At 64.7% G+C, this 27866-nt stretch overlaps 4 protein-coding genes across 5 annotated transcripts; 3 read left to right on the top strand and 1 right to left on the bottom strand.

Moving 5' to 3' along the window:
* Positions 1-830: 830 nt before the first annotated feature.
* Positions 831-4806, top strand: RAD9A (RAD9 checkpoint clamp component A). 2 transcript variants are annotated; one of them, XM_030483746.1, is made up of 12 exons: positions 831-918; positions 1202-1287; positions 1384-1454; positions 1545-1679; positions 1774-1888; positions 1961-2060; positions 2208-2317; positions 2402-2508; positions 2591-2655; positions 2725-2826; positions 2927-3143; positions 3228-3404. In XM_030483746.1, the coding sequence occupies exons 2-12, from the start codon at positions 1254-1256 to the stop codon at positions 3324-3326; spliced, it is 1155 nt and encodes a 384-aa protein (XP_030339606.1). In that variant the 5' UTR covers positions 831-918; positions 1202-1253; the 3' UTR covers positions 3327-3404. The 2 variants fall into 2 exon arrangements, with proteins under 2 accessions (XP_030339606.1, XP_030339605.1); XM_030483745.1 differs by lacking the exon at positions 831-918 and adding an exon at positions 938-1006 and having other exon boundaries at positions 3228-4806.
* On the bottom strand, positions 3370-7474 carry PPP1CA (protein phosphatase 1 catalytic subunit alpha). Its single transcript, XM_030483747.1, has 7 exons — positions 7365-7474; positions 5590-5721; positions 5256-5486; positions 4733-4837; positions 4414-4637; positions 3965-4099; positions 3370-3752 (listed from the first exon to the last, which is right to left on the bottom strand). Exons 1-7 carry the CDS (start codon positions 7417-7419, stop codon positions 3642-3644), a joined length of 993 nt encoding a protein of 330 aa, XP_030339607.1. The 5' UTR covers positions 7420-7474; the 3' UTR covers positions 3370-3641.
* Positions 7475-14165: 6691 nt separating this feature from the next.
* CARNS1 (carnosine synthase 1) lies at positions 14166-21396 on the top strand. The gene is made up of 7 exons (XM_030483742.1): positions 14166-14243; positions 14851-15341; positions 16383-16563; positions 17488-17573; positions 18353-18584; positions 18665-18936; positions 19070-21396. Exons 1-7 carry the CDS (start codon positions 14171-14173, stop codon positions 20294-20296), a joined length of 2562 nt encoding a protein of 853 aa, XP_030339602.1. The 5' UTR covers positions 14166-14170; the 3' UTR covers positions 20297-21396.
* Positions 21397-21486: 90 nt separating this feature from the next.
* Positions 21487-27507, top strand: RPS6KB2 (ribosomal protein S6 kinase B2). The gene is given in 16 exon segments (XM_030483744.1): positions 21487-23483; positions 24832-24866; positions 24966-25086; positions 25179-25247; positions 25310-25457; positions 25545-25602; positions 25696-25796; positions 25981-26071; positions 26156-26246; positions 26394-26501; positions 26594-26656; positions 26733-26810; positions 26903-27010; positions 27086-27198; positions 27338-27413; positions 27415-27507. Coding segments are annotated over 16 exon segments (1674 nt in total). The 5' UTR covers positions 21487-23162.
* The last annotated feature ends 359 nt before the right edge of the window (positions 27508-27866 follow it).

The following is a 27866-nucleotide window of genomic DNA, read 5'->3' as shown; positions in this document are numbered from 1 at the left end:
TGAAAGCAAAGAGCGGTGTGGATTCTCTGGTGGCTGCTACGGGGTTGTGCTGCCTTCCGTCTTTCTCACACATGGCTTAGCACCAGCCGTTATAGAGCGGGTTTGGTGGTGTCACCGCTGAAGGACACAGCGTTGTCCCCGGGGAGTCACCTCGTGTCTCTGTGCCTGGGCACAGAACCATAGAATCAGTGGGGCTGGAAAAGAGTTTTAAGATCATCAAGTCCAGCCCCAAGGGCAACACTGACCCACAGCACTGAGGGCTTTGCTATAGGGTTTGGGAACCCCCCAGGGTCGGTGGCTCCAGCCCTGCCCTGGGCAGCCTGTTCCAATGCCTGAGCACCCTCTGGGGAAGGAATTGTTCCTCAGCTCCGTCTAAACCTGCTCCGGGGCAGCTTGAGGCCGTTTCCTCTCGTCCCATCCCTTGTTCCTTGGGAGCTGAGCCCAGCCCCCTCCTGGCTCCATCCTCCTGTCAGGCAGTTGCAGAGAGCGAGAAGGTCCCCCCTGAGCCTTCTCTTCTCCAGACTAAACCCCCCCAGGTCCCTCAGCCCCCGGGGGTGTCTTTGTCAGCTCCCGCCGCCCCTGTGGGGCAGCCCCGGCTCCAGGGACCCCTTCCCGCCCCACACCGCGCGGGTGGGCTCCGGGATGCCCCGAGTGTGCCCGGGGCTGGATGCAGGCGCGGAGCTGAATGGGAGGACCGTGTGAACCTGGGGGGGGGGACCGGGCTTACCCCGCCACTCGCCGTCGAAGCCCTATTGGCTGAGCGCTCCGTCACTCCGATACGCTCAGCCAATAGCGAGCCGAGGAGGGGGCGGGCTTAGCGCGGGAAGCCCGAAGCGTAGGGAGGGCCCGCCCCCGGTGACGTAAGGCGCGAAAACGCCGTCGGGCCATCACGCTGCGGCGCTGACCAATCAGCTGCAGGTAGGGGCGGGACGGAGGCGGGCGCTCCACCAATCGGAGGGCGGCGGGTGAGGGCGGCGCGGGAGACGGGGAAGGTGGCGGCGCGGAGGTGAAGCGGGCGGAACCACGGCGGCACGGAGCGGGGGGGGCCGGGGGGGGCGGACGGGACCACTCGGGGGGGCAGCGGGGAGGAGGGGGGGCGGTTAAACCACTTGGGGGGGGGGTGTGTGAGGCCGCCGGAGGGGCGTGGCCTGGGTGAGGAGAGGGCGTGGCTTCAGTGCTGAAGGGGCGTGCCCTGGGGCAGGTGGCGCGAAGCCGCCACGTGTCCGCTGGGTCCCGGCGCCCGACCCCGCGCCATGAAGTGCATCATCGGCGGTGGCAACGTGAAAGGTGAGCGGGGAAATGGGGGGCACATGGTGGGGGGGGGGGGGGCACTGGGGTGCCCTTCCTCACCCCCTCCACTCCATCTTCTTCCTCATCCCGCAGTCCTCGGCCGAGCTGTGTACTCCCTGTCCCGCATCGGCGAGGAGCTCTACCTGGAGCCCACTGAGAGTGGGGTACGGGGAACTGAAGGGGCTGGGAGCTGGGGGGCCGCCGGTGCCCCCCCCGCTGAGGGGTAACCACACTGTGGTGTGTGTCCCCTCCAGCTGTCCCTGCGCGCCATCAACTCGTCCCGCTCCGCCTTCGCCTCCTTCCTCTTCGCACCCCTCTTCTTCCAGCGGTACGAGGCGGGCGGCCCCCAGCCCAACACCGAGCTCTTCCGATGCAAAGTGCTCATGAAGGTGCAGCGCCCACCCCCCTGCAGGATCCCCCCTCTGCGCTCCCCATTGCTTCAGGAGGGCTTGGAGGGTGACCATATCCATCCCCTCCCCATAGTCCTTCCTGGGTGTCTTCCGCTCCCTGCCCTCGCTGGAGAAGACGGCGGAGAAATGCCTCATCCTGCTCAAACCCCAGCTCAGCCGCTTGGTTGTGCAGCTCCACTGCAAGTACGGTGAGTGCTGGGGCTGGGAGGGGATGGATGGACACACGGACACCGGCCTCACCACCGTGTCCTCCCTACCAGGCGTCACCAAGACCCACAACCTGATGTTCCAGGAGTGTGAGCGGCTTCAGGCTGTCTTTGACACCCAACAATGCGCCAGCAACCTCCGTGCCCCGGCACAGTGAGTGGGACCGGCACCGGGTGTGGGGACACTGGGAGATGGGGTGGCAATGGGGCGGCAATGGGGCGGGCTGAAGGCAGTTCTGTGGGTCGTGGAGGGGGCTTTGGGGTGCTCAGCCCCAGGGATCCCCGCTCTGTGTCCCCACAGGGTGCTGGCTGAGGCTGTGGTTCACTTTCCCCCCACACTGGCTGAGGTGACGCTGAGGGTCGACCCCGAGGGCAAGATCAGCCTCCGAAACTATGTGGAGGATGAGGCGGGTGAGTCCTGGCGGGTTGGGGGGTCCCTTCCATTGGCTTTGGGGTGCCCTCACGGCCCCCCTGACCCACCTCTCACTGCCCCAGAGCCCAGCAAGACGATGGTGACGGAGCTGTGGATGGCCAAGGACGAGTTCCAGACAGTGGCTGCGGCCCCGGGCTCCCACATCACCTTCTGCCTCAAGGAATTCCGGGTGAGGCCCTGCCTGGAGCCCAACTCCCCCCACCCCAGGTCACCCCCCAGCCCCCCTCAACCTCCCCTTTGCCCCCCTTTAGGGGCTGCTGAGCTTCGCAGAGGCCTCCAACCTGCCCCTCAGCATCTACTACGACACACCCGGCAGGTAGCAATGGGGACCCCAGGGCTGGCCCTTGCCCCTGGGACCCCCCCTTAAAGGCCTTTGTGCCCCCAGGCCGGTGGTCTTCACCCTGGATGACACGGTGCTGGAGGTCACCCTGGTGCTGGCCACCCTTTCAGACCCACAAAGCAACTCCCAGCCCCCCACAGCCAATGGGTACGAGCTTCAGGAGGGTGACGGTCCCGCCTTTAGCCATCAGTAGGGACCAGAGTGAACGGTCCCTACTCTGCCTCTTCTTACTCACCCTCTCCCATAGCGTGTCCCACCTCCCTGCCCCATCAGACGACTTCCCTGATGACCTCGAGTCCTACATGATTGCAATGGAAACCAGCGCCTACGAGGAGAGCTCACGGGACCCCCCCAGCCCCACCTTCCCCCTGCGCACCCCACATCCCCCCAACAGCGACCCCGAGGAGGGGGAAGAAGAGGAGGAGGAAGGCAGCGCTGTACCAGGGACCCCCCCTCACAAGAAGGTGTGCATGGGGATGCCCTGGGGGGCACAGGGATGGGCACAGCCCCCTCCTGACCCCCATTTCTCTCCTTCCCCCCCCCCCCAGTTTCGCTCGTTATTTTTCGGCTCAGTGTTGACACCAGGAGGGCCCAACCTGGCCCCAACCCAGGAGGTGCTGGCAGAGGACAGCGATGGCGAGTACTGAGAGCCCCGAGCTGCTCACACACACACACACACACAACCCCCCATAACCCCCAAATTACAAGTTTATTCCCCCCAAAAAAAGAGTCCTCCTGCTCACCCCCCCCTTTGCCCCTCCACCTCCACAGGGTTGGGGCTTTGAGCCCCCCCCCCATAATCTTAGGCTTGGAATTGGGTTGCTGGAGCGTGGTGGTGGCTGGGGAAGGGAGAAGGAGGGGGGGGGGGTGTGTGTTCAGGATCTTCCAAATAAAAAAGCCCCCCCCAAAAGGAGTTGAAAGCAAAAGCGACCTGATGCTGAGGGAGGAGGGTGGCTCGTGCCTCATTTCTTGGCTTTGGCAGAGTTGCGGGGAGGGGTGACGGGGCGGCCGGCGGGGTTCAACCCACTGAACTGCCCGTATTTGCCCTTGTTCTTGTCAGCTGGCTTCAGAATCTGCAGGAAAAGGGGGTACAAAAGGTAAAGGGGGGGGCTGCATGTTTCACCCCAGCACCCTGCTCCCCTCCTGCATTGAGGGTTGAGGCGCCATTGAGCTCCGCGCTCCCTTTGCACCCATCCAGCAGGAATTAGGGGTCTCCTGTGGGCACTGGGGGCTGTTCTATGCGTGTGTCCCCCCCCCCCCCCACTTCACCCCTGCAGCGTCCCACCTGAAATGAGCACATGAGGGTCTCATCCACGCTCATCATGGCCCCTGCGTTGTCGAACTCGCCGCAGTAGTTGGGTGCTGAGAAGAGGGTGACGAGCTGGCGCTTGGCGAAGAACTCGTAACCGTCCTCCACCACCTGCACGGGCAGCACGGGGCTGAGCTGCGCCCCAAAAGCACCCCCCCCAAAATTAGACACCTCCCCCAGGAGCCCCATTTGTGTGGATCCAAGAGTTCCAGCCCTAGCAGTGTTCAAGGCTGGGTTGGATGAGGCTTGGAGCAACCTGCTCTAGTGGAAGGTGTCCCTGCCCGTGGCAGGGGGTTGGAGCTGGATGAGCTTTAAGCTCCCTTCATCCCAAACCATTCCATGAAATATTGCCCCTGAGGGGCAAATATGAGGGGTAGAAAGACCCCCCCTGTGCCAAATACCCCCCTGGGGACCCCAGCCCGTACCTGGTGCGCCCGGCAGATGAGGTCCAGGTCGTGCTTGTGCAGGAACTTCGCCACCACCTCGGCGCCGAAGGTGAAGGAGACGCCACGGTCGTTCTCCCCCCAACCCTGCACGTCCTTGTCGGGGTCAGACCAGAGCAGGTCACAGAGCAGGCCCTGATCCGGGACATCCGTGGGGCGCATGATCCGCCGGATCTGCTCCATCGACTGCAGGTCGGGAGACAGCCCTATGGGGTAAGAGATGGGGGGGTTACAGCAGGTCCTTCCTCTTCAGCAACACCCCCTGGGGCACCCCAAAAGTGCCAGGCAGGTCCGTGCCCACCTCCGTGGCAGCAGAAGATCTTCTCGTCCACGATAGCAGCGATGGGCAAACAGTTGAAGCAGTCGGTGAACGTCTTCCAGAGCTTGATGTTGTATCGCCGCTTGCCTGCAAGGCGGGGGGGGGGGGTAGGTGCTAAGTTGGGGGTACAGCAGCATGTGGGGCCCCCCCATGTGGGTTTGTGCCTCCCCCCCTAAGTAAAGCACAGCCCCTGGTAATGCGCTGGCGATGCCATGGGGTGACACAGCGTCACGCAGGGGGTGTTCTTGGGGTGCACAGTGGTAGCTGTGATTGGGGGGGGTGGGGAAAAGGGGTGCAGGGAGGGTGGAGGGCACCCAGTGTGTGTGGTGCTGGGGTGCTACGGGCTGGATGCGGGTCCAGGGATGGCACAAGGGTGGCAGGAGGACACCCATGGTCACAGCAGCTTTAGTTGGGGATGGAACAGGACAGCGTAGGGATGACACTGGGATACACGGGGATGGCAAAGGGGTTTTGGGGGGTCTGTGGCTACACCCCAAGCACTCACACTCATCATAGAAGCCATAGATGCGGTTGATGCTGGCACACTCGTGGTTGCCACGCAGCAGGAAGAAGTTCTCGGGGTACTTGATCTTGTAGGCGAGCAGGAGGCAGATGGTCTCCAGCGACTGCTTGCCCCGGTCCACGTAGTCCCCCAGGAACAGGTAGTTGCTCTCCGGGGGGAACCCCCCGTACTCAAAGAGCCTCAGCAGGTCGTAGTACTGCCCGTGGATGTCACCTAAAAGGGGGGGACACAGGGTGTGTGAGGGACCCCGGCTCCCCACAGAAGCACAGGGCGGTGCTGGGAGCCCCCAAACCCACCCTGCACCCCGCTGCCTCACCGCAGATCTTGAGGGGAGCCTCGAGCTCCAGCAGGATGGGCTGGCTCAGGAAGATCTCCCGGGATTTGAGGCACAGGCCCCGGATCTCGTTCTCCGTCAGCTGCACGTTCTTCCCCGGCCGCGAGCCTTGGACTGCTCCCCCCCCCCCCCCAACCCGGAGACAAGGACACGTCAAGGGGAGCCCCAAAACACCCCTCACCCCCTTAACGCTGCCCCCCCCCCCCATTCACAGCCCCGCCAAGTGCAATGCGCCAACCTGAGCGTCAAAGCCCACGGCCCCTCCGTAACCACCTCCCTGAGCCCCCAAACCCCACAGCCCCCAAAACCACCCCCTGAGCACCCCAAAACCCACTTCCCCAAACCCCACATATGCCCAACAACCCCCTGAGGCTCTAAACTCCACAGGGCCCCCAATAACCACTTCCCTGAGCACCCCAAACCCCACAGCTTCAATACCCCCCTAAGCCCCCAAACCTCACAGCCCCCCAACCCCGCAGCTTCCAACAGCCCCCTCCCAAGCCCCCAAACCCCACAGCCCACCAACACCCCCCTGAGCCCCCAAACCCCACATCCCCTCAGTTACCACTTCCCTGAGCCCCCAAAAACCCAGTCCCTAACACTGTCTTGAGCCCCCAAACCCCACAACCCCCAGCACCCCCCTGAGCACCCCAAACCCCACAGCCCCCCAACACCACTACCCTGAACCCCCAAACCCCACAGCTCCAACACTCCCCTGAGCATCCCAAACCCCACAGCCCAACAAACCCCTGAGCCCCCAAACCCCACAGCCTCCCCCCCAAGTCCCAAACACCACAGACCCCAAACACCCACCCCCTAAGCCCCCAAAGCCCCCAACACCCCCCCCAAACCTCCCTGCTGCCTCCAAGCCCCCCACCCCAACACCCCCACCCCATCCCCTCCACAGCCCCCCAACACCCAGGCCCAAGACCCCACCTCCACTCCCCAACCCCCCCTTATTCTCCAACCCTCCCTATACTCACCAGGCCCCCCCATAACCCCCAGCACCCCCATACCCCCTCATATCCCTCAGCACCCACAATATCCCTCAGCACCCCTATACCCCTCAGCACCCCCGTACTCCTCAGCCCGCCCATACTCCCCAGTCCCCTCATATCCCCCAGCACGCCCATGCCCCCCACCACCCCCCATACCCCTTAGTACCCCCAATATGCCCCAGCACCCCCCATAACACCCAGCACCCCTATACCCCTCAGTACTGCCATAACACCCAGCACCTCCCATATCCCCCAGCACCCCCCATACACCCAGCACCTCCCATAACCCTTAGCCCCCCCCACCCCCCAGCCCCTCCATACCCTCCAGCCCTCCCATACTCCCAGCACCCCCATATCCCCCAGCACCCCCATACCCCCCATAATCCCCAGCCCCCATATCCCTCAGCAGCCCCATACCCCTCAGTACTCCCATAACCCCCAGCACCCCCCATATCCCCCAGCACCCCCATATCCCTCAGCACCCCTCATACCCCCAGGCCCCCCATACCCCCAGCACCCCCGATACCCCCAGCACCCCCCATACCCCCAGCCCCCCCCCACGTCCCAGCCCCCCCATACCCCCCAGCCCCCCACTTATGGCACAGGCCGCGCCCTTTGGAGACCCCAAACCCCTTCAACCCCCCGCGGCCCAACCGCCCCCCCGCATCCGAAGCGCAGGCCGGGCCCCGCCGCGGCGGGCAGGGGCAGCCCAGGGCTCGCCGCCGCTGCCGGGGGGGTGCCGGCGGAGGCTCCGCTCACCCTCCAGGAGGCGGCTGATGATGGAGTCGAGGTTGAGCTTCTCGGTGTCCGCCATGGCCGCCGGACGCTCCCGCCCCGCGCCGCGCGTACAGCCGGGGCCGGCGAGGCGGCGCGGCGCCCCCTGCCGGCGCGGAGGAGTTAGCGCTGCTAAGGGGGTCAACGGGGGCAATTTTGGGGGGGGGGGTGTGTTAATAGACCTCACCATGGGGTGGGGGGGGTACGGGGGGTGATACCTCGTCCTTGGTGTGGGGGGCACACAGGCATCCACACAGGCAGCGTGGGGACGTTGGGACACCGGTGGAGAGGGATAGGGGGATATGGGGTACCCCCGGTAGGCGGGGCGGGGGGGGATGGATTTGGGGAGATGGAGCCCCCGGGACTGGGGGAGATGGAGTTTGGGGTCGTGGGACACGGGGGGACACGGTGCAGAGAGGAGATTGGGGGTTGTTGTGGCCCCTGGTGACACCCCGGTGCTCTCACTTGTACCCCCCTGGTATCACCCCGATATCCTCCCGGTGTCTCCCCCGTATCCCCCCCGTATCCTACCCGGCAACCCCCCCCCAATACCCCCTCGGTATCCCCTCAGTGTCCCCCCAGTGCCCTCCCCAACCCCACTATCCCCCCAGTATCCCTCCCGATGTCCCCCCGGTAGCCCCCCTCGTGTCTCCCCTCTATCCCCCCCATTATAACCCCGGTGTCCCCCCCAGTGTCACCCTCCGGGGTACCCGTGGTATCCCCCCGGTGTCCCCCCCGCCTCCACCCGCCCCGTGCCCGCGGGGCCGCCGCTGTGAGCAGCACCGGGCCGTTGCCGGGAGCCTGTTGCCACCCCGGTGTCCCCAGGGGCACCTCCCAAGCCCGGGTTCCTGCGGGCATCCCGGGAATAGCGCCGGGAAGGGGAGAGAGAGACCGGGGGGGCGAGCCCCGTGGTGCCTTGGCTCATGGAGGTGGGGGGGAGCTGCCCCTGCCCCATCCCTGCCCGATCCCTGCCCATTCCCTGCCCATTCCCTGCCTGCCCCATTCCCTAACCAGTCCCCAAGGTGGGGCCCAGGTAAACAGGCAGTGGGGAACTGCCCAAGCCGTGCCAAGCTGTGCCAAGATGTGCCAAGCATGGCACATACGCAGTGCTGGACCACACTACACTGTGCCATGCTGTGCTGTGCCAAACCGTGCTGCTCCATGCCATGGCTGTGCCAAGCCGTGCCATGCCATTCCCTACGTGCCATGCCCCGCCGGGCATGCCATGCCATGTATGCCATGCCGTGCCATAAGCCACGCCATGCTGTGTCCGTGCACGTCTTATCATGCCCATGCAGGGCATGCCGAGCCATGCCGTATCGCTCATGCTATGCCATGCCACATGTGCCATGCCATTCCGCACATCCCGTGCCATGTATGCCGTGCCGTGCCATGCAGGGCTTGCGGAGCCATGCCATTCCATGCCGTTCCATGCCATGCAGGGCATTCCGTGCCATTCCATGCCGAGCCGTGCGGTCGGGAATAGCTCCCGGGGCGGGAGCAGCCGCCTGGCTCCAGCGCTGACATTTCTGCCCCGCGGTGTCACTTTTACCGCCGGCCCCGGATGACCCCGACCGTGTTCCCGGTCCCGGCCCCGCCGCACCCGGCTCCGCGCTGCCCCCGGGTCCCGGTCCCGGTCCCCCCCTCCCCAGCCCTGGATCCTCCGGGCCCCCCTCCCGGTCCCGCCCCGCCCGCTTCCACCCCCCCACCACGCGGCCGCCCCGCCCGGGCAAGAGGCGCCGCCGCCACCGTCGGGACCGGAGCGGGCAGAGCCGCTGCGAGCACCGGACGGAGCCAGCGACCCAGTGACCCACCGACAGAGCCACCAGCGGGCACAGCGCCCCATAGACCACAGACCCACCGACAGACCCACCGACAGACCCACCGACAGACCCACCGACCGACAGACCGACGCCGGTGGGTGGAAGTGGGGGGATCCGGGGAGTACGGGGGGTCGGGGTGCTATTTGGGGGTGCTGGTGCTGGAACAGGGGTGCAGGAGCGGCGGGATCCGGGACCGGGGATGTGCATGTGTGTGTACATGTGTGTGCATGTGTGTGCATGTTTGTGTCTGTATGCATGTGTATGTGCATATGTGTTCATGTGTGTACATGTGTGTTGGTTTGTGTCTGCTTGCATGTGCACGTGTGTGTGTAGGCATGTCTGTGTGTGCATGCATGTGTGTGCATGTGCGTGCCTGTTTGTGTGTGCAGGACTGTGTGCATGTGTGCATGCATGTGTGTGCATGTTTGTGTGTATTTGCATGTGTGAGCATGTTTGTGTCTATTTGCATGTGTATGCATGTTTGTGTCTATGTGCATGTGTGTGTGCATGCTTGTTTTTGTGTGCATGTGCACACACATGTATGTGCATGTGTATGTGCATGCATGTGTATGTGTACGCGTTTGTGTCTACATGTGTGCATGCCTGTATGTGCATGCGTGTCTCTGCATGGCTGCGTGTGCATATCTGTGCACATGTGTGTGCACATACGTGACTGCATGTGTGCGTGCATGCCTGTGTGTGCGTGCACGCCTGTGTGTGCATGTACGCATGCATGCGTGTATGCATGTTTGTGCCTGTATACATGTGTGCGCACGCCTGTGTGCCTGCATGTGCACGCATGTGTGCGTGCATGTGTGCATGTGTAGGCATGTCTGTGTGCGCACACATGTGCCTGTGCCTGTTATCCGCGTATACACACACATGCATGTGTGTGCATGCCTGTGTCTGCATGTGCACGCGTGTCTGCGCGCACATCTGCACGCACATACATGTGCGTGTGCCCGGGGTGCCACAGCACGCACGCGGCGCACAGGGGGTGCCCGTGACCATGGCGTGTGCCACGCGTGTGCCACGGCCGGGGTGCCACGTCCCCGGGGCGGCTGCGGGTGGCCGCGCCGGTGGCTCGGTGCCCGCGGGTGACGGTGCCGGTGACGCCGCGGGCAGCTGGCGCCGGACCGGGGGACGTGCGGCCGGGCAGCGGCTCCGGGGGGACACACAGGGACACCCCAGGTCCCGCTGCGGGAGGGGACGGGGACAAGGGTCCGAGCGTGGCTCGGGCTGAGGGGACAATGGGGCTCTGTGCCACCCGCTGTGTCCCCTGCCACCCCCTAATCCCGGGCACGGGGCCGGGGGGGTTTAAAGGGCAGCGCTGACCCGTGTCCCCTGCGCCAGGCGTCCCCGAGCCTTCGGCCCCTGCGCGCTCTCCGGCCACGGCTCCCACCCCGAGGTACTGGGGACCGGCTGCGGGACGGCAGGGACACCCCAAGGATGGGCATGGAGGGGGCACGGGGTGGGCCCCAGCTGGGGAGGGGGGCACCGGGTCAGCGGGGACCCCCCTGTGGCTGCCCCATGTGTGGGTCGTGGGGGGTCCTTGATGTGGTGGGTGCTCAGTGGTGGGCAGGGGACCCTAATCCTGTCACCTCATGGGGACACCCTCCCCGTGGTCCCTAGGGTGCTGCCCTCTCTATGGGGCTATAGGAGCAGGGCTGGGGGGAGCCTGGATGGGTGCACCGCTCCACTCCGTGCCTCAGTTTCCCCCTATGCCCCGGCACCAGCTGGGATATGAGGCACCCCATGGCAGGGAGAGGGTCCTCTATACTTGTGTCCGTGCCCCCAAGGCCAGCCTGGCACCTCGAGGTTGCCCCCAATCGTGCTGAGCTGATGTGGGATTACACTAATCCCAGCTCGGGCTCAGCCGGTGTCACGGAGGGGACAACCTGGGGTCACCAATTGGAGTCCCAAGGAGGGTGCCTGGCCCTGGGGGGGGGCGGGTATCCCCGGCGCTGGGGGTGGTGGTGCTGGGGCAGGTCCCCAAAGCCCCGCATTGACTGTCTCTTGCAGCCCCTCGGTCTCTTGCCCATCTGTCTCTTGCAGCCCCTCGGTCCCCAGGATGGTGAGTGGCCCCGGGGGGGGGGTCCGGGCGGAGGTGGGGGCCCCGTCCCATGGGAACGGCCCCGGTGAGCGCCGGTGGTGCCGGGCAGTGCCGCGGGAACGCTGTGCCCACCCGCCGCGTGACCCCGCGGGGACAAGGGGCCGCTTTGTCCGGGAGCCGGTGGCCCCGGCGGCTGGCACTGCCCCGTGTCCCCGAGGCGGTGGCGCTGAGCCCAGTGCCCGGCCCGGCCCCTCAGACCCATGGCAGACCCACATCAGCTCCATGCCAGCCCCACTCCGGCCGTGTGCCAGCCCCTGTGCCAGCCCCTTAGCCCCATGGCAACCCCATGCCATCCCCTTAGCCCTGTGTCAACCCTGTCCCAGCCCCATGTCAACACTTCAGCCTGATGCCAGCCCCATTGCAACCCATTAGCCCACGTCAGTGCTGTGCCAACCTCATGCCAGCCCCTTAGCCCCATGCCAGCCCCATGGGCCAGCCCCGTGTCAACCCATTAGCCCCATTGCAGTTTTATGCCAGCCCCCCATGCTGGTCCCATGCCAGCTCCATTGCAAACAGTTAGCCCCATGCCAACCCTGTGCCAGCCTCTTAACCCCATGGCAGCCCCATGGGAGCCCTATGGCAGTCTCCTGCCAGTCCCACGGCCCCATTCCAGTCCTAAGCCAGCCCCTTAGACCCATGGTAGCCTCATGGCAGCCCCATGGCAACCCTTTGCCAGCCACATGCCAGTCCTGTACCAACCCCTTAGCCCAATGGCAACCCCGTGCCAGCCACATGCCAACACCTTAGCCCTGTGCTAGACCCATGCCAACATGCCAGCTCCATGTCATCCCCTCATGCCAGCTCCATGTCATCCCCTCAGGACCATGCCAGCCCCATTCCAGCCCTGTGCCAACCCCATGCCAAAACATTAGCCCCATGCTAGTCCCATGCCAGCTCCATCCCAATCCATTACCCTAATCCAGCCCCGTGCCAGCCCTGCACCAACCCCATGCTTAACACGTTAGCCCCATACCAGCCCTGTGCCAAACCATTAGCTCCATGTTAGCCCCAGGCCAACCCCATGTCAACCCATTAGCTCCGTGCCAGCCCCATGCCAACCCATTAGCCCATTCCAGACCCGTGCCAGCCCCATTCCAGCTCCTTAGCCCCATGCCAACACCTTAGCCCCATGCCAGCCTTATCCCAATCCATTAGCCCTATGCCAGCACTGTACCAGCCCCATGCCATTGCCTTAGCCCCATACCAGCCCAGTGCCCCCATACCACCCCAAACTAGCCCCATGCCAACCCATTATCCCTATGGTAGTCCCATGCCAGCACCATACCAACCCATTGGCCCTATGCCAGCCCCATGCCAGCCCTGTGACAGCCCCAAGGCAGCCCCTTATCCTATTCCAGCCCCATACCCATCCCATCCCAACCCATTAACCCATTCCAGCCCCATGCCAGCCCCATGGCAACCCATTAGCCCTGTGCCAGCCCCATCCTAACCTATTTGCCCATTCCAGCCCATTCTAGCCCATTCCAGTCCATTCCAGCCCCATTCCAGCCCAGACCAGCGCCATCCCAACCTATTAGTTCATGCCAGCCCCATACCAGCCCATTAGCCCCGTTCTAGCCCCATTCCAGCTCCTTAGCCCATTCCAGCCCCATCCCGACCTATTTGCCCATTTCAGCCCCATCCCAACCTATTTGCCCATTCCAGCCCATTCCAGCCCCATTCCAGCCCATTCCAGTCCCATCCCAACCTATTAGCCCATTCCAGCCCCATTCTAGCCCATTCCAGCCCATTCCAGTCCATTCCAGCCCCATGCCAGCCCCATTCCAGCCCATTCCAGCCCCATTCCAGCCCCATTCCAGCCCGGTTCCAGCCCGGTCTCTGCTCCCGCAGCTCTCGCAGGACCAGACGAGCGCGGAGCCGGCTCCGGTCTCGCAGGACCCGGCGTGGGCCGGGCCCGAGGCGCTGAGCCCGGGCTGGCGGGAGGACGAGATTCCCGGTGGCGACGGGCCCGAGGACAGCGGCGACAGCGACGGGGCCACCCGCGCCTACGAGCAGCTCCAGAGCGCGCTGCGCCAGGAGGGGCTGCCCCGCACGGTGGATCGATCCGCAGAGCCCTGCACGGGTGGGGATGGGGGCACAGGGGGGCAATGGGGGGACGTGAGGTGACAGGGACAAGGGGGGCAATGGGGACATGGGAGTGACAGGGACAAGGGGGGCAATGGGGACAGAGGGGTGACAGGGACAAGGGGGGCAATGGGGGGACGTGGGGGGGACAGGAAAAAGGGGGGCAATGGGGGGACGTGGGGGGGACAGGAAAAAGGGGGGCAATGGGGACATAGGGGGGACAGAGACAAGGGTGGCAATGGGGGGACATGGAGGGGACAGGGACAAGGCGGGGAATGGGGACATGGGGGGGACAGGGACAAGGGTGGGGAATGGGGACATGGAGGGGACAGGGATAAGGAAGGGAACGGGGACTTGGGAGGGACAGGGACAGGGGTGGCAATGGGGGGACAGGGGGGGACAGGGACAAGGGTGGCCATGGGGGGACACTGGGTGACAGGGACAAGGGTGGCAATGGGGGCACATGGGGATGACAGGGACGGGGGGGCAATGGGGGGACATGGGGGTGACAGGGACAAGGGTGGCCATGGGGGGACACTGGGTGACAGGGACAAGGGTGGCAAGGGGGGGACATGGGGGTGACAGGGACAAGGGTGGCCATGGGGGGACACTGGGTGACAGGGACAAGGGTGGCAAGGGGGGGACATGGGGAGGACAGGGACAAGGGTGCCAATGGGGGGACATGGGGGTGCCAAGGGCAGGGTGACCATGGTGTCCCCATTCTGGTGCTGTTGACCCCCCCGTCCCTGGCAGGATTCGGCCCCCTGGATATGACCGTTTGCATCCTGGGCTCCCCCAGCACCTTCTTGCCCGTCCTGCTGGAGGGGGGCACCCGCTGCCCAGGTGGGTCCCGGCCCCTCATCCCCACCCTATACGAGACAGCAGAGAACCCACAGCAGCTTCTCCCCATGTCCCACCAAACCCCACACCAAGGCATTCCCCTGTGTTACCAGGAGGGAAACTGAGGCAGAGCCCCCCCTGCCCCACATCCGCAGCCCCATTAACCCCATTACACACCAGTGTCCCCATCAAATCCCACCCCAGGGTGCTGTGGGGCAGCCGCAGCATCACCCCATTCCCTTATCCTCCTTACCTGGATGGGTGCCCCCTTTACCAGCCCCCCCTGCCCCACATCTAACCCCTATTACACCCCAGTATCACTACCCAGGGCAGCCGCAGCATCACCCCATCCCCTTATCCTCCTTTCCTGGATGGGTGCCCCCTTTGCCACCCCCCTGCCCTATATCTAACCCCTATTACACCCCAGCATCATTACCACTACAGCCCCATTAACCCCATGACACCCCAGCATCACTACCCCATGGTGCTGGGGGGCAGCCGCAGCATCACCCCCCCCCCGCCTTATCTTTACCCGGATGGGTGCCCCCTTTACCCCAATGGTCAGGGTGCCGATGCCAACGCGCTGCCCATACCCCTGCCCCCCCCATAGGTGCCATGGTGCTGTGCCTGTCACCCACATGGGCCACCCGGGTACCCTCAGAGACATCCCCCGGTGCCTGGTCCCTGCTGCTGTCCCGGGGGGTCTCCTTCAAGACGGGGGGTCACAGCGCCCTGGAGACCTTCACCCCCCCGCGCCAGGCCAACTACGTGACAGGGACCTATAGAATGGGGGGGTCCGAGGGGGGGTGGGTGTCGGAGCTCACCCGGGACCTCGACTGCCCCACGGGGGGGTCGGTGCCGCTCACCCGCCGGCTTGAGGACCCGTTGCTCGCCCGGTGGGTGCTGGCGGCGCGCGCGGGCCTGGCCGTGCCCCCCACCACGGCCTTCGTGCGGGGGTCCCGGCGCGGGGACCTGCCCCCAGGGATGGGGGTCCCCGGGGTGAAGCTGGTGTGGATGGAGGATACCCCGGACACGGAGCGCCTGGTGCAGGAGGAGGTGGGAGCCTTCCTGGGGGGGTCTGATATGGAGCAGTATGGACAGGTGGGTATATGGGGGGGATGTATGGGGTATAGGGGGGATGTGGGGGGTATGGGAATGGTGGGGGGTGTGGGGCACCCATGGGGCATGGCTGGGGTGTGGGGGTCAGGGTCATGGGCATGGTGAGGACATGTGGGGCAGAGGGAGGATGTGGGGGTCAGGGGCATGGTAGGGTGTGGGGGCACCCATGGGACCTGGTGGGGACGTGGGCAAGGACATGGGGGCACAGAGGGGACATGGAGGGCATGGGCATGGTTGTCCCTGGGGGCATGGGGGGGACATGGGCAGGGACATGTGGAGTATGGGGGAAATAGGGGGGTCGTAGACATGCTGGGGTGTGGGCATCCCATGGGGCACGGTGGGGACACGGGCAGGGACATGTGGGGCACAGTAGGGATATGGGGGTCATGGTCATGGTGAGGTATGGGAGCACCCATAGGGCACGGAGGGGTTGTATCAGGGTCATGGGCATGGTGGGGCACCCATGGGGCATGATAGGGACATGGGGGTCCATGGGCAGGGAGGGGCATGAGGGAGATATGAGGGTCATGGGCATGGGGGGACATGGGGGACACCCATAGGGCACAGCTGGAGTGTGGAAGTTATGGTCACGGGCATGTGGGGAGTGTGGGGGTACCCATGGGGCACAGTAGGGACATGGAGGTCACGGGCATGGTGGGCTGTGGGGGAGATGTGAGCGTCATGGGCATGGTGGGACATGGGGGGCATGGTAGCGACATGGGGAGGGACTTGTGGGGCACAGGGAGGATGTGGGTTTCACTGGTATGATTGGGGTATTCAGGAGCATGTGTGGGTCACAGACCAGTGGGGTGTCACTGGGGACACCGGGTGACAACGACACCCATGCAATGGGGTGGCTGTTGGGGTGAAAGTGGTGGGGTGACACATGTAGGTGGTGGGGATGGCAGCCATGGGGTGACACGGGGTGCCCGCAGGTGATGGGGGGACACACGGGGGTGATACCGGTGCTATGGGGTGCTATGGGTGCTATGGGGTGCTATGGGTGCTATGCGGTGCCCGCAGGTGGCGGTGCGGCCCGCGGGGTGGCGCTGGCGCGGCTCGGGCACCCGCAGCACCCACGGCAAGGCGGAGGGGGCCGCGGTGGCGCAGGCGGTGGGTGCGCGGCTCCGGGCGCTGCGGGACGACGACAGCGTCTTGCTGGAGGCGCTGGTGCCCACCGCCCGCCTGCCCGAGCCCCCCCCACGTAAGACCCCCGAGCTCGGGCGCCCGCCACCCTAGGGTGGGAGGGAAGGGACACCCCCCCCCCGGGCCCCTCTGGGTCCCTCTGGGTCCCCGTCACCAGCATTGGCCATCCCCTGGGTCCTTGCGGGATGGGCGCCCATCCCCTCATGGGATGGATGGCGGGTGGCCATTGGGGCACCCAACTTTTGGGGCTACTGGGGTAGGGTATGAAGGTGGCCATGCTGGACCCCCATAGTGCTGTGAGGTTGGGGGGAAGATGGTGACACTGGACCCCTATGGTGCCCTGGGGTGATGGGGGGGGGGGGAAGAAGGTCACCCTGGACCCCCAAAGTCCCCTGGGGTGGTGGTGGGGTGGGGGGAAGGTGGCCACATTGGATCCCTATGGTGCCCTGGGGTAGGGGGGTAATGTGGCCACACTGGACCCCCATAGTGGTATGGGGTTGGGGGGAAGGTCACCCTGCACCCCCATAGTGCCCTGGGTGATAGTGGCGGGGGGAAGAAGGTCACCCTGGACCCCTATGGTGCCCTGAGGTTGGGGGGAAGGTGGTGACACTGGACCCCCATAGTGGTCTGGGGTGATGGTGGGGGTGGAAGGTGGCCACATTGGACCCCCATGGTGCTCTAGGGTTGGGGGAGAAGGTCAGTCTGGACCCCTATGGTGACCTGGGGTAAGGGGTAAGGTGGCCACCCTGGACCCCCATGGGCCCCCATATCAGGGCAGGGTGTTGGGGTGACCACCTCTGACCCCTTGCAGCCCCATGGGGCTGGGGGTGACAGTGGCCAGGCTGGACCCCAGGGTTGGGGTTGCCCAGGGCCACCAGCGCGGTGCCACCCGGGGTGCCAGGAGCCACGGCGGGGTGGGGGGGGGTCGGGCAGGGACCCCCGTCCCCGTGCGGCGGTGCCTGCCCTGCCCCTCGCCCCCCAGGCAGCCCAGCCCCACGGCTGCCCATGGCCCTGCGCATCTGCACCCTCGTCTGCAGGTCCTGGGGGGACCGGCCCCAGCTCTGCCAGGTACGGGCACACTGGCACCGGGCCCTCTGCTGCGGGGGGGTAGGGGTGAACCACCAGGGAATGGGGTGGGGGCAAGTGGACACATGGCTCGGTGGCCCTGGGTGACCCCAGGCTATGGTGGCCATTCGTGTCCCCATGCTTTGGTCATGTCCCCGTGCCATAGTGGCCCTGCATGTCCATAGATTATGGTGGCTATTCACGTCCCCGTATCTTGATGGCCCTGTGTGTCCCCAGGTGATGGTGGCCATCCATGTCCCCATGCCTTAGTCATGTCCCCAAGTGTTGGTGGCCCTGCATGCCTATAGATTATGGTGCCCATCCATGTCCCCAAGCATTGGTGGTCCTGAGTGTCCCTAGATTGTGGTGGCCGTCCATGTCCCCATGTATTGGTGGACCTTTGTGCCCCCAGGCTATGGTGGCCATCCATGTCCCCATGCCTTGATCACATCCCCGTGCCCTGTTGCCCCTGCATGTCTCCAGGCTGTGGTGGCCATCCATGTCCCCATGCCCTGTTGTTCCTGTGTGTCCCCAGTCTATAAGATAACACCCCATGTCCTCATGTCTTGATCACATCCCCATGCCCTGTTATCCCTGCATGCCCCCAGTCTATGGGGTGACACCTCATGTCCCAGTGCCTTGGTCACATCTCCATGCCCTGGTATCCCTGTATGTCCCCATTCTACGGTGGCCATCCATGTCCCCATGCCTCGATCATGTCCTCGTGCCCTGTTGTCCCTGCATGCCCCCAGTCTATGGGGTGACACTCCGTGTCCCCACAGGTCTCCTGCGCCATGGGGCGCGCGGAAGCACCGGTGCATCATGGTGCAGCGCTGCCGCAGGGGCTGGACTCCAGCCTGCAGCACTGGGGGGTGGTGGCCCCCGGGCAGCGCCAGGCCCTGGCCAAGCGCCTGCAGGTGGCCGCCGAGGCTACCATGGCCGCTGTCCTGGCCACCGAGGCCGAGCTGAGCCCCGAGCAGCGCGGCGGTGCCCGTGCCCACACCGACATCATGGGTGAGTGTGGGGACACGGAGGGGGACACCCCATGGCGGTGGTGGCATCACTGAGCACCGTGTCCCCGTCCTCATCCCCAGGCGTGGACTTCTTGCTGGCATGCGTGGATGACACCCTGGAGCTGGTGGTCCTGTCCACCAACAGCCAGCGGTGTCTGGAGACCTGCCTGCTGGCCGAGGCCATGGGGCGCGCCGTGGGGCAGCCCCACGGTGACACCCCCCGGCTGCTGGCCGAGGCCATGCTGCACCGGGCGCAGTGTCACCTCGTTGAGGGCAAGGACATCCTGCTCATCGGCGCTGGTGGTGTCAGCAAGAGCTTCGTCTGGGATGCTGCCCGTGACTATGGATTGAGGGTGAGGAGGTGGGGGTGCCGCTGGGGCGCGCTGCCATCAGTAGGCTTCAGAGTGAACGCTGGGTGCCACACTGTCCCAATGGGTGTATTTGGGGGTATCCCCCTCATAAGACAACACCTCTTTGGGGACACAGATCCACTTGGTCGAGTCAGACCCGGAGCACTTCGCAGCGGGGCTGGTGGAGACCTTCCTTCCTTACGACAGCCGGGAACACCGGCGGGATGAGGAGCATGCGGAGCGGGTGACGGAGCTGCTGCGCTCCCGGGGGCTGCAGCCCCACGCCTGCCTTTCCTACTGGGATGACTGCGTGGTGCTGGCGGCACTGGTGTGCCAGCGCTTAGGGCTGCGCTCCAGCCCCCCCGCCGCCGTCCGTGTGGCCAAGCAGAAGAGCCGCACACACCAGCATCTCCAGCGCTGCCACCGCGGCCGCCCGGCACCGGCCGCCTTCGCCGTGCCCTGCCACCGGCTGCAGAGCCATGGGGACGTGGAGCGGGCGGCCGGAGCCGTGCCCTTCCCCGCCGTAGCCAAACTGGAGTTCGGGGCTGGCGCCGTCGGGGTGAGGTTGGTGGAAAGCCCCGAGCAGTGCCATGAACACGCCGCCCGGCTCTGGCGCGACCTGCGGGATGATGCCGATCACCCCGGCATCGGGTTGGGATGGGGGAACGCCATGCTGCTGATGGAGTATGTCCCCGGCACCGAGCACGACGTTGACTTGGTGGTCTTCGAAGGGCGCTTGATGGGCGCATGGGTGTCCGACAACGGCCCCACACGCCTGCCCGCCTTCCTGGAGACCGCCGCCTGCCTCCCGTCCTGCCTGCCCGCGGACCGGCAGGCGCAGCTCGTCCGGGCAGCCCTGCAGTGCTGCCTGGCCTGCGGGCTCCGCGATGGGGTCTTCAACGTGGAGCTCAAACTGGGGCCGGCCGGGCCCCGCTTGCTGGAGATCAACCCTCGCATGGGGGGGTTCTACCTCCGCGACTGGATCCGAGAGGTGTACGGCGCCGACCTGCTGCTGGCGGCCGTGCTGGTGGCGCTGGGGCTGCCGCCGGTGCTGCCAGCAAGCCCCGCGCCCCGCACGCACTTGGCCGGGGTGATGTGCCTGGGCTCGGAGCACGGGGCGGTGCTGGGGGCCGGCGGGGCGCTGGAGGCGCTGCGGGACCTGCAGAGCCGCGGGCTCGTCCGCCTCAACCGGCTCTTCGAGGAGACGGCGGCGGACGGAGAGTACGAGGAGCCGTGTCTGAGCGTGGCGTGCGCCGGGGAGACGCGGGCCGAGGCTTGTCTGCGCCTGCTGGGGCTGTGCCAGGCGCTGGGCATCGACTCCCCGCGGTACCCGGTGGAGCATTTCCTCTCGCACTTCAAATAGCGGCAGGCAGGCAGCGGGGATGGAGCGGGGATGGAGCGGATGGAGGGGATGGATACCCACCCGCTGTCCTGGTACCCCCTCCTGCAGCCGTGCCACCCCGGCATCTCCACAGCAGCATATACCATGATATACCATCCCCTGGCATCCCATCCCCTGGCACCTCATTCCCTGACATCCCGTTGCCTGGCATCCCATCACATGACATCCCGTCCCATGACACTCCCTGAATCTGCTGGCATCCCACCCCCTGGCATCCCCTGGATCCCCTGGCGTCCCATCCTCTAGCATTCCATCCCATAATATCCCCTGGATCCCCTGGCACTCCATCCCCTGGCATCGTGTCCCCTGGCTCCCCTGGCTCCAAGTTCCCGGCCCTGGTGACTCATTCCCTGGCAGCCCATTCCATCCTGGCATCCCACCCCCTGGCACTCCATCCTCTGGTATCCCCCAAGGCCCTGGCACCTTATTCCCTCCTCCCCAACATCCCTCACATCTCTCATGTATCTCAATCCCCTGATTTGGCACCCCATCCCATGGCACCCTCCTGGCACCCAATCCCCTGGCACCCCATGACATCCCCTGGATCCAAATTCCTTGCCCTGGTGACCCATCCCGTAGCGTCTCACTCCATCCCAGCACCCCACCCCCTGGCACCCCATCCTCTGCTATCCCCCAAGGCCCTGGCATCCCCATTCCCTGCTCCCCAACATCACCCTGGATCCCAGTCTCCTGCCCTGGCACCTCACCCCATGGCAACCCCTGGCATCCCATCCCCTGGCTCTCCTGATCCCAATCCCTTGCCCTGGCACCCCATCCCCTGGCACCCCCAAGCCCTGTCCCCAGCATCCCCTGTCCCCCCAGCTGTGGGGTCTGGTGTCCCTCCCATGCCAGGGGACATGCAGGGGACACCCACCAGCATGGGGAGACCCTACAATAACAAACCAGCATGGGGAGACCCTACAAATACAAACCAGTGGGGGGAGACCCTGCAATAACAAACCAGCATTGGGAGACCCCACAGTACCAGACTGAGGTGGGGAGACCCTACAATAACATACCTTGAAGAGGACACCCCATAATAATAAAGCAGCATGGGGAGACCCTACAATAACAAACCAGCCCCAGGGACCCTATACATCACCCTGGATTCGGTACCAGTGATCCTGCCCCACAGGAGGGTAGCCGGGGGTCCCACAGTGTTGTGGGGACATCCCTGGGGTCAGCAACCTGCCTGACGCCCCCCCGGGGATCCCCAGTGACACGTGGCCACCACGGTCCCTGGGACCCTCAGTGACACCCAACCTGTGTGCCTGAGACCCTACAATAACATTAGTGACCCTACAATAACACATAGTCCCTGTGTGCCTGAGACCCTACAATAACACACAGCCCCTGTAGCACCAGAGACCCTACAACAACAGTAGCGACCCTATAATAACAACAACACGCAGCCCCTGTAGTGCCTGAGACCCTACAATAACAGTAGTGACCCTACAATAACACACAGCTCCTATAGCGCCTGAGACCCTACAATAACAATAGCAGCCCTACAATAATACACAGTCCCTGTGTGCCTGAGACCCTACAATAACAGCAGTGACCCTACAATAATACATAGCCCCTATAGCGCCTGAGACTCTACAATAACAAACAGCCTTGTAGCACCAGAGACCCTACAATAACAGCAGCAACCCTGCAATAACACACAGCTCCTATAGTATCCGAGTCTCTACCATAACACACAGGCCCTGTAGTGCCTGAGACCCTACAATAGCAGCAGTGACCCTACAATAATACAGCCCCGATAGTGCCTAAGACTCTACAATAACAAACAGCACTATAGAGCCAGCGACCCTACAACACTAGCAACCCTACAATAACACATAAACCCTGTAGTGCCTGAGACCCTGCAATAACACACAGGCCCTGTAAGTGCCTGAGACCCTGCAATAACTTCAGCAACCCTACAATAACACACAGCCCTTATAGTGCCTGAAACCCTACAATAACACACAGCCCCTATAGCGCCTGAGACCCTACAATAACATACAGCCCTATAGTGCCTGAGACCCTACAATAACACACAGCCCTATAGTGCCTGAGACCCTACAATAACACACAGCCCCTATAGTGCCTGAGACCCTACAATAACACACAGCCTCTATAGTGCCTGAGACCCTACAATAACACACAGCCCTACAGTGCCTGAGACCCTACAGCAACAGTAGCAACCCTACAATAATACACAGCCACTATAATGTCTGAGACCCTACAGCAACACACAGCCCTATAGTGCTTGAGACCCTACAATAACACACAGCTTCTACAGTGCCTGAGACTCTACAATAATAGTAGCGACCCTACAATAACACACAGCTCCTATAGCGCCTGAGACCCTACAGCAACAGTAGCAGCCCTACAATAACACACAGCACCTGTAGTGCCCCAGACCCTACAATAATACACAGCCCCTATAGCGCCTGAGACCCTACAGCAACAGAAGCAACCCTACAATAACACACAGCACCTATAGTACCCCAGACCCCACACCACCAGTAGCGACCCTACAATAACACACAACCCCACAGTGCTTGAGACGCTACAATAACAGTAGCGACCCTACAACAACACGCAGCCCCTATAGCGCCCCAGACCCCACACCACCACTAGCGACCCTACAATAACACATAGTCCGTAGCCCCCCAACTAACACCATCGCCCTACAGCAACGCGCCGCCGTGCCCCCCCCTCCGCACCACCGCTACCCTACGAACCCTCGGGGGGTGCTCGGGGTGGGGGGTGCGGGGGGTGTCTCCGCCTCCTCCCGGGACACCCCTCCCCTTCATCTGTCGTCACGGCGCCCCCGATGACGTCACGCGGACGCCCGGTGCGGGGGGGTCGCAGTAAAGGCTGTGAGCGGCAGCGCTGGCTCCGTTGTCGTTGTCCCTGCACCACCCCCGTGTGTGCCCCCCCCCCCCACCGGGACCTCCCCCGTACCCCCGACGGGTGGCGGGAGGGGCGGGGGGGGCGGGGTTACCGGAGAGGGGCGGGGCTATCGGAAAGGGGGCGGGGCCATCGGGGCGGGTCCCGCCGGGGTCCCGGTAACGGCGCCGTCATGGCGGGGGTGTTCGACATCGACCTGGAGACCGAGGAGGGCAGCGACGGCGACGAGACGGAGATGGGCGCCGTGAGCCGAGAGCGGGGCGGGGCGGGGGGCGGCACCGGCACCGGCACCCGCACCGGAGGGGATCGGGGGCGATCGGGACAGGGAGCGGGGCACCGGGACCGGGTGCGGAGCGGGGCGCGGGTAGGGGATGGAGCGGGGGTGAGCGGTGCCGTGACCCGGTGGGGACCGGGGGGGGAACGGGGCCCGCTCAGTGCTGGGGACGGCGGGACGGACGGACGGACGGACCGGGGGTTGGGCTGAGGGAGGGGGGACGGGGACAGCGGGTGGCGGTGGGGACACGGGGACACACGGGGGGAACACGGGGTGCGGGGCAGCGGGGACACGGGGGTCCCGGTCCAGCGCCCCCGGTACGGCCGCGCAGAGGGAGGTTCCTATCGGGAAGGGCCCAGCTCAGCCCAAAAACATCCGGATGGGCCGGTGCAGGGCACCTCGCCCTGTTCTGCGATGGGTGCTGCCTGCGTGTCATGGGGCCCCTGCCTGCTGTGGGGCCCCTGCTTGCCATGGGTGCTGCCTGCCATGGGTGCTGCCTGCTGTGGATGCTGCCTGCTATGGGTGCTGTCTGCTATGGGTACTGTCTGCTATGGGTGCTGTCTGCTATGGGTGCTGCCTGCTGTGGGTGCTGTCTGCTATGGGTGCCCTGCTTGCCATGGGTCTCCTGCCTGCAATAGGTCCTCATCTGCCATGGATGCTCTATATCCCTTGGTGTCCCTGCCTGCCATAGGTCCCCTGCCTGCCATGGTGCCCCACATTCTATGGGGCCCCTGTCTGCTGTCCTGCTGCAGGCACCCTGCCTATCATGGGTGCCCTGCCTATCATGGGGCCCCTGCTTGTCATGGGTCCCCTGTCTGCCTAGTGCCACCCTGCTGTGGGCACCCTGCCTGCGAGGGGTGCTGCCTGCCATGGGTGCTGCCTGCCATGGGTCCCCTGCCTGCAATGGGTCCCCAGCCTGTTATCCTGCTGCAGGCACCCTGCCTACCATGGGTGCTGCCTGCCATGGGTGCCCTACATGCCATGGGGCCCCTGCCTTCCACACTGTCATGGGCACCCCGCCTACCATGGGTACGGCCTGCCTGCTGTGGGCACCCTACCTTGGGTCCCCTGCCTGCCATGGGTGCTGCCTGCAATGAGTCCCCTGCCTGCCACGGGTGCTGCCTGCAATGAGTCCCTTGCCTACCATGGGTGCTGCCTACTATGGGTGCTGCCTGCCATGGGTGCTGCCTGCAATGAGTCCCTTGCCTACCATGGGTGCTGCCTACTATGGGTGCTGCCTGCCATGAGTGCTGCCTACTGTGGGTGCTGCCTGCCATGGGTCCCCTTCCCACCACTGACCATGGGTTCTCTCCCACAGGAGATGGAGCTGGAGCCCCGGGGAAACGGCCTGGAGTAAGTGGGGATTCAGGCAGGGGGTGGTCAGTGGGGCAGGCCATGGGGCAGGCAGGGGTCCAGGCAGGATCCATCCCCTCTCACCCCTTCTCCCTCCAGGCCAGTGGGTCACTACGAGGAGATCGAGATCTCGGAGAGCAGCGTCAACAACGGCCCCGAGCACATCGGGCCCCACTGCTTTGAGCTGCTCCGTGTGCTGGGCAAGGGCGGCTACGGCAAGGTGGGGGGCACAGCGGGCTGGGGGGGACACACACACCTCCCTTTTGAGGTCCCAATGACACCCCCAACCATTCCCTTTCTCCATCCTTCCAGGTGTTCCAGGTCCGCAAAGTGCAGGGCACCAACACGGGGAAGATCTTCGCCATGAAGGTCCTGAAGAAGGTAGCACTGCCCCAGCCCCCCCGGCCCCCCCGGGGAGCCCCCGCTCACCGCCTCCCCCCCAGGCCAAGATCGCCTGCAACGCCAAGGACACGGCGCACACGAGGGCCGAGAGGAACATCCTGGAGGCCGTCAAGCATCCCTTCATCGTGGACCTCATCTACGCCTTCCAGACGGGCGGCAAGCTCTACCTCATCCTGGAGTGCCTCAGCGGTATATATTGGGGGGGGGGGTGGTGTTTGGGGGTGTCCCCTTAAGGGATATGGCACAGGGGGTCCCACTCATGGTGTGTTTATGAAGGTGGAGAGCTCTTCATGCAGCTGGAGCGCGAGGGAATCTTCCTGGAGGACACCGCCTGGTAGGGATGGGGATGTGGGGTATGGAATGAGGTGGGGGGGGGGGGGGTAGGACCTCAACGCTGCTCGTAGACACCCCCCTCCATCGCCACCAGTTTCTACCTGAGTGAGATCACGCTGGCACTGGGCCACTTGCACTCCCATGGCATCATCTACCGCGACCTCAAGCCGGAGAACATCATGCTCAACAGCCAAGGTGGGCTTGGGGGCTTTAATGGGGGTCTCTGAGGGTTTTAAGAAGCTTGGGGGGGTCTCTGAGGATATTAGGGGGGTTGGAACTAGATGATCTTAAGGTCCTTTCCAACCCAAACCATCCTATGATGCTATGAGGTTGACATCAGGGTCAACATCCTTGGAGACCCCCCCTCCATCTCCCTCAGGCCACATCAAGCTGACGGACTTCGGGCTGTGCAAGGAGTCCATCCACGACGGGGCCGTCACCCACACCTTCTGCGGCACCATTGAGTACATGTATGGGGGGTGAGGATGGGGAGGGGGGGATAAGGTGCCCCCCACCCCATTTCCCACCTCAGGGACCCCTTTTTCCGCCCCAAGGGCCCCCGAGATCCTGGTGCGCAGCGGGCACAACCGGGCAGTGGACTGGTGGAGCCTGGGCGCCTTGATGTACGACATGCTCACAGGATCGGCAAGTCCCACTCCTGCTCTTTCCTTTCCTGGGGGGAAAACCATGGGGGTTTTAGGGCTTGGGGGGGTCCCAGGGGTATGGGGGGGTCCCCATTGGGGTGAGATGGAGCCTTCCCGGCTCTTCCTCGCCACCCGGTGCCTCTCGCAGCCGCCCTTCACCGCTGAGAACCGCAAGAAGACCATTGATAAGATCCTCAAGGGCAAGTTGGTGTTGCCTCCGTATCTGACACCCGACGCACGGGACCTCCTCAAGAAGGTACCCCCCAAAACCCACCCCGGTTTGTTTATGTAGGTCCTACCAAAACATATCTCCCCCCATTTCCCATTCCATCCCCTTTCCTCTTCTAGTTCCTCAGGAGAAACCCCAACCAACGGGTTGGGGGGGGCCCTGGTGATGCGGCCGATGTGCAGGTACAGGCAGAGGAATGGGTTTAAGGTGGACCCCCCCTTTTTCCTGCTGCCTGACCCCCCCCATTGCTGCCTGCAGAAGCAGCCCTTCTTCCGCCACATCAACTGGGATGACCTGCTGGCCCGCAGGCTGGACCCCCCCTTCAAACCATGCCTGGTATGGATGGGGATGGGATGGACAGGGTGGGCAGGACACACATTGGGGGGCCCCATGGGAGCACCCATGGTCCCCCCATTGCCCCCCCCCAGCAATCAGAGGAGGATGTGAGCCAGTTTGACACCCGCTTCACCCGCCAGACGCCCGTCGACAGCCCCGATGATGCTGCCATCAGTGAAAGTGCCAACCAGGCCTTCCTGGTATGGGATGGGGGGGGGGGCATGGAGGGGGTCCCAGCACCCGGACCCCCCACCCTGACACCCCGCTGCTCACAGGGCTTCACCTACGTGGCCCCCTCGGTGCTGGAGAGCATCAAGGAGGGGTTCTCCTTCCAGCCCAAGGTGCGCTCCCCACGTCGCCTCAACAGCAGCCCCCGAACCCCCGTCAGGTACTGGGGGGGGGCTCAAAGCAGGACATGAGGGGACATTGGTGGGGGGGTAAGGAGGATGGAGGGGGCTTGTTGCCCCTATGGGTGGGTTGAGGGTACCCCCATTCACCCCTTATCCATGTGTGTGTGTCCCCCCCAGCCCTGTGAAGTTCTCCCCCTTCGACGCCTTCAAGCCGGGGGCAACGGGGGAGCCAATGGAGCTGGGGCCCAGCCTGCCCCCCCCCACCCGAGGGCACAGCCCCGCTGCCCATCAAGCCTTCAGGGGGCACCAAGAAGCAGAAGGGGGGGCGCGGGCGGGTGCCCAGGTAGTGGTGGGAGGGTGGGGAGATGGTGGTGGTGGGGGCCTGGTGCCCCCCATGAGGTGCAGGGGGGCCCCTGATGCTGCTTGTGCTTCCCCCGCCCCCCCCCCCCAGCACGGCCCCCTGCCCGCTCACGGTGCTGCCAGGCAGGGCCGGGTTTGGGGGTATGGGGGGGGGTACCCCGGATGGTGGCGGGGCCCCCCTGGGGTGCCCCGGTGTCCCCATGGGGGCCGGCTGGGGGACGTGTGGCAATTAAAGGATGTGATGAGGCTGTGGTGGTCCTGTGCTGGGGGGGGACACATGGGTGGACACATGGGGGGGGAGACAGGGGAGCCGATGCCCCCCCGGGCAGGGGCAGGCTCCGCCCCC

The sequence above is a fragment of the Strigops habroptila genome, chromosome 4, assembly GCF_004027225.2.
Source record: "Strigops habroptila isolate Jane chromosome 4, bStrHab1.2.pri, whole genome shotgun sequence".
Classification (NCBI taxonomy): domain Eukaryota; kingdom Metazoa; phylum Chordata; class Aves; order Psittaciformes; family Psittacidae; genus Strigops; species Strigops habroptila.
Note: the sequence above shows the minus strand (reverse complement) of the source record. Positions and strands in the feature narration are given on the sequence as shown.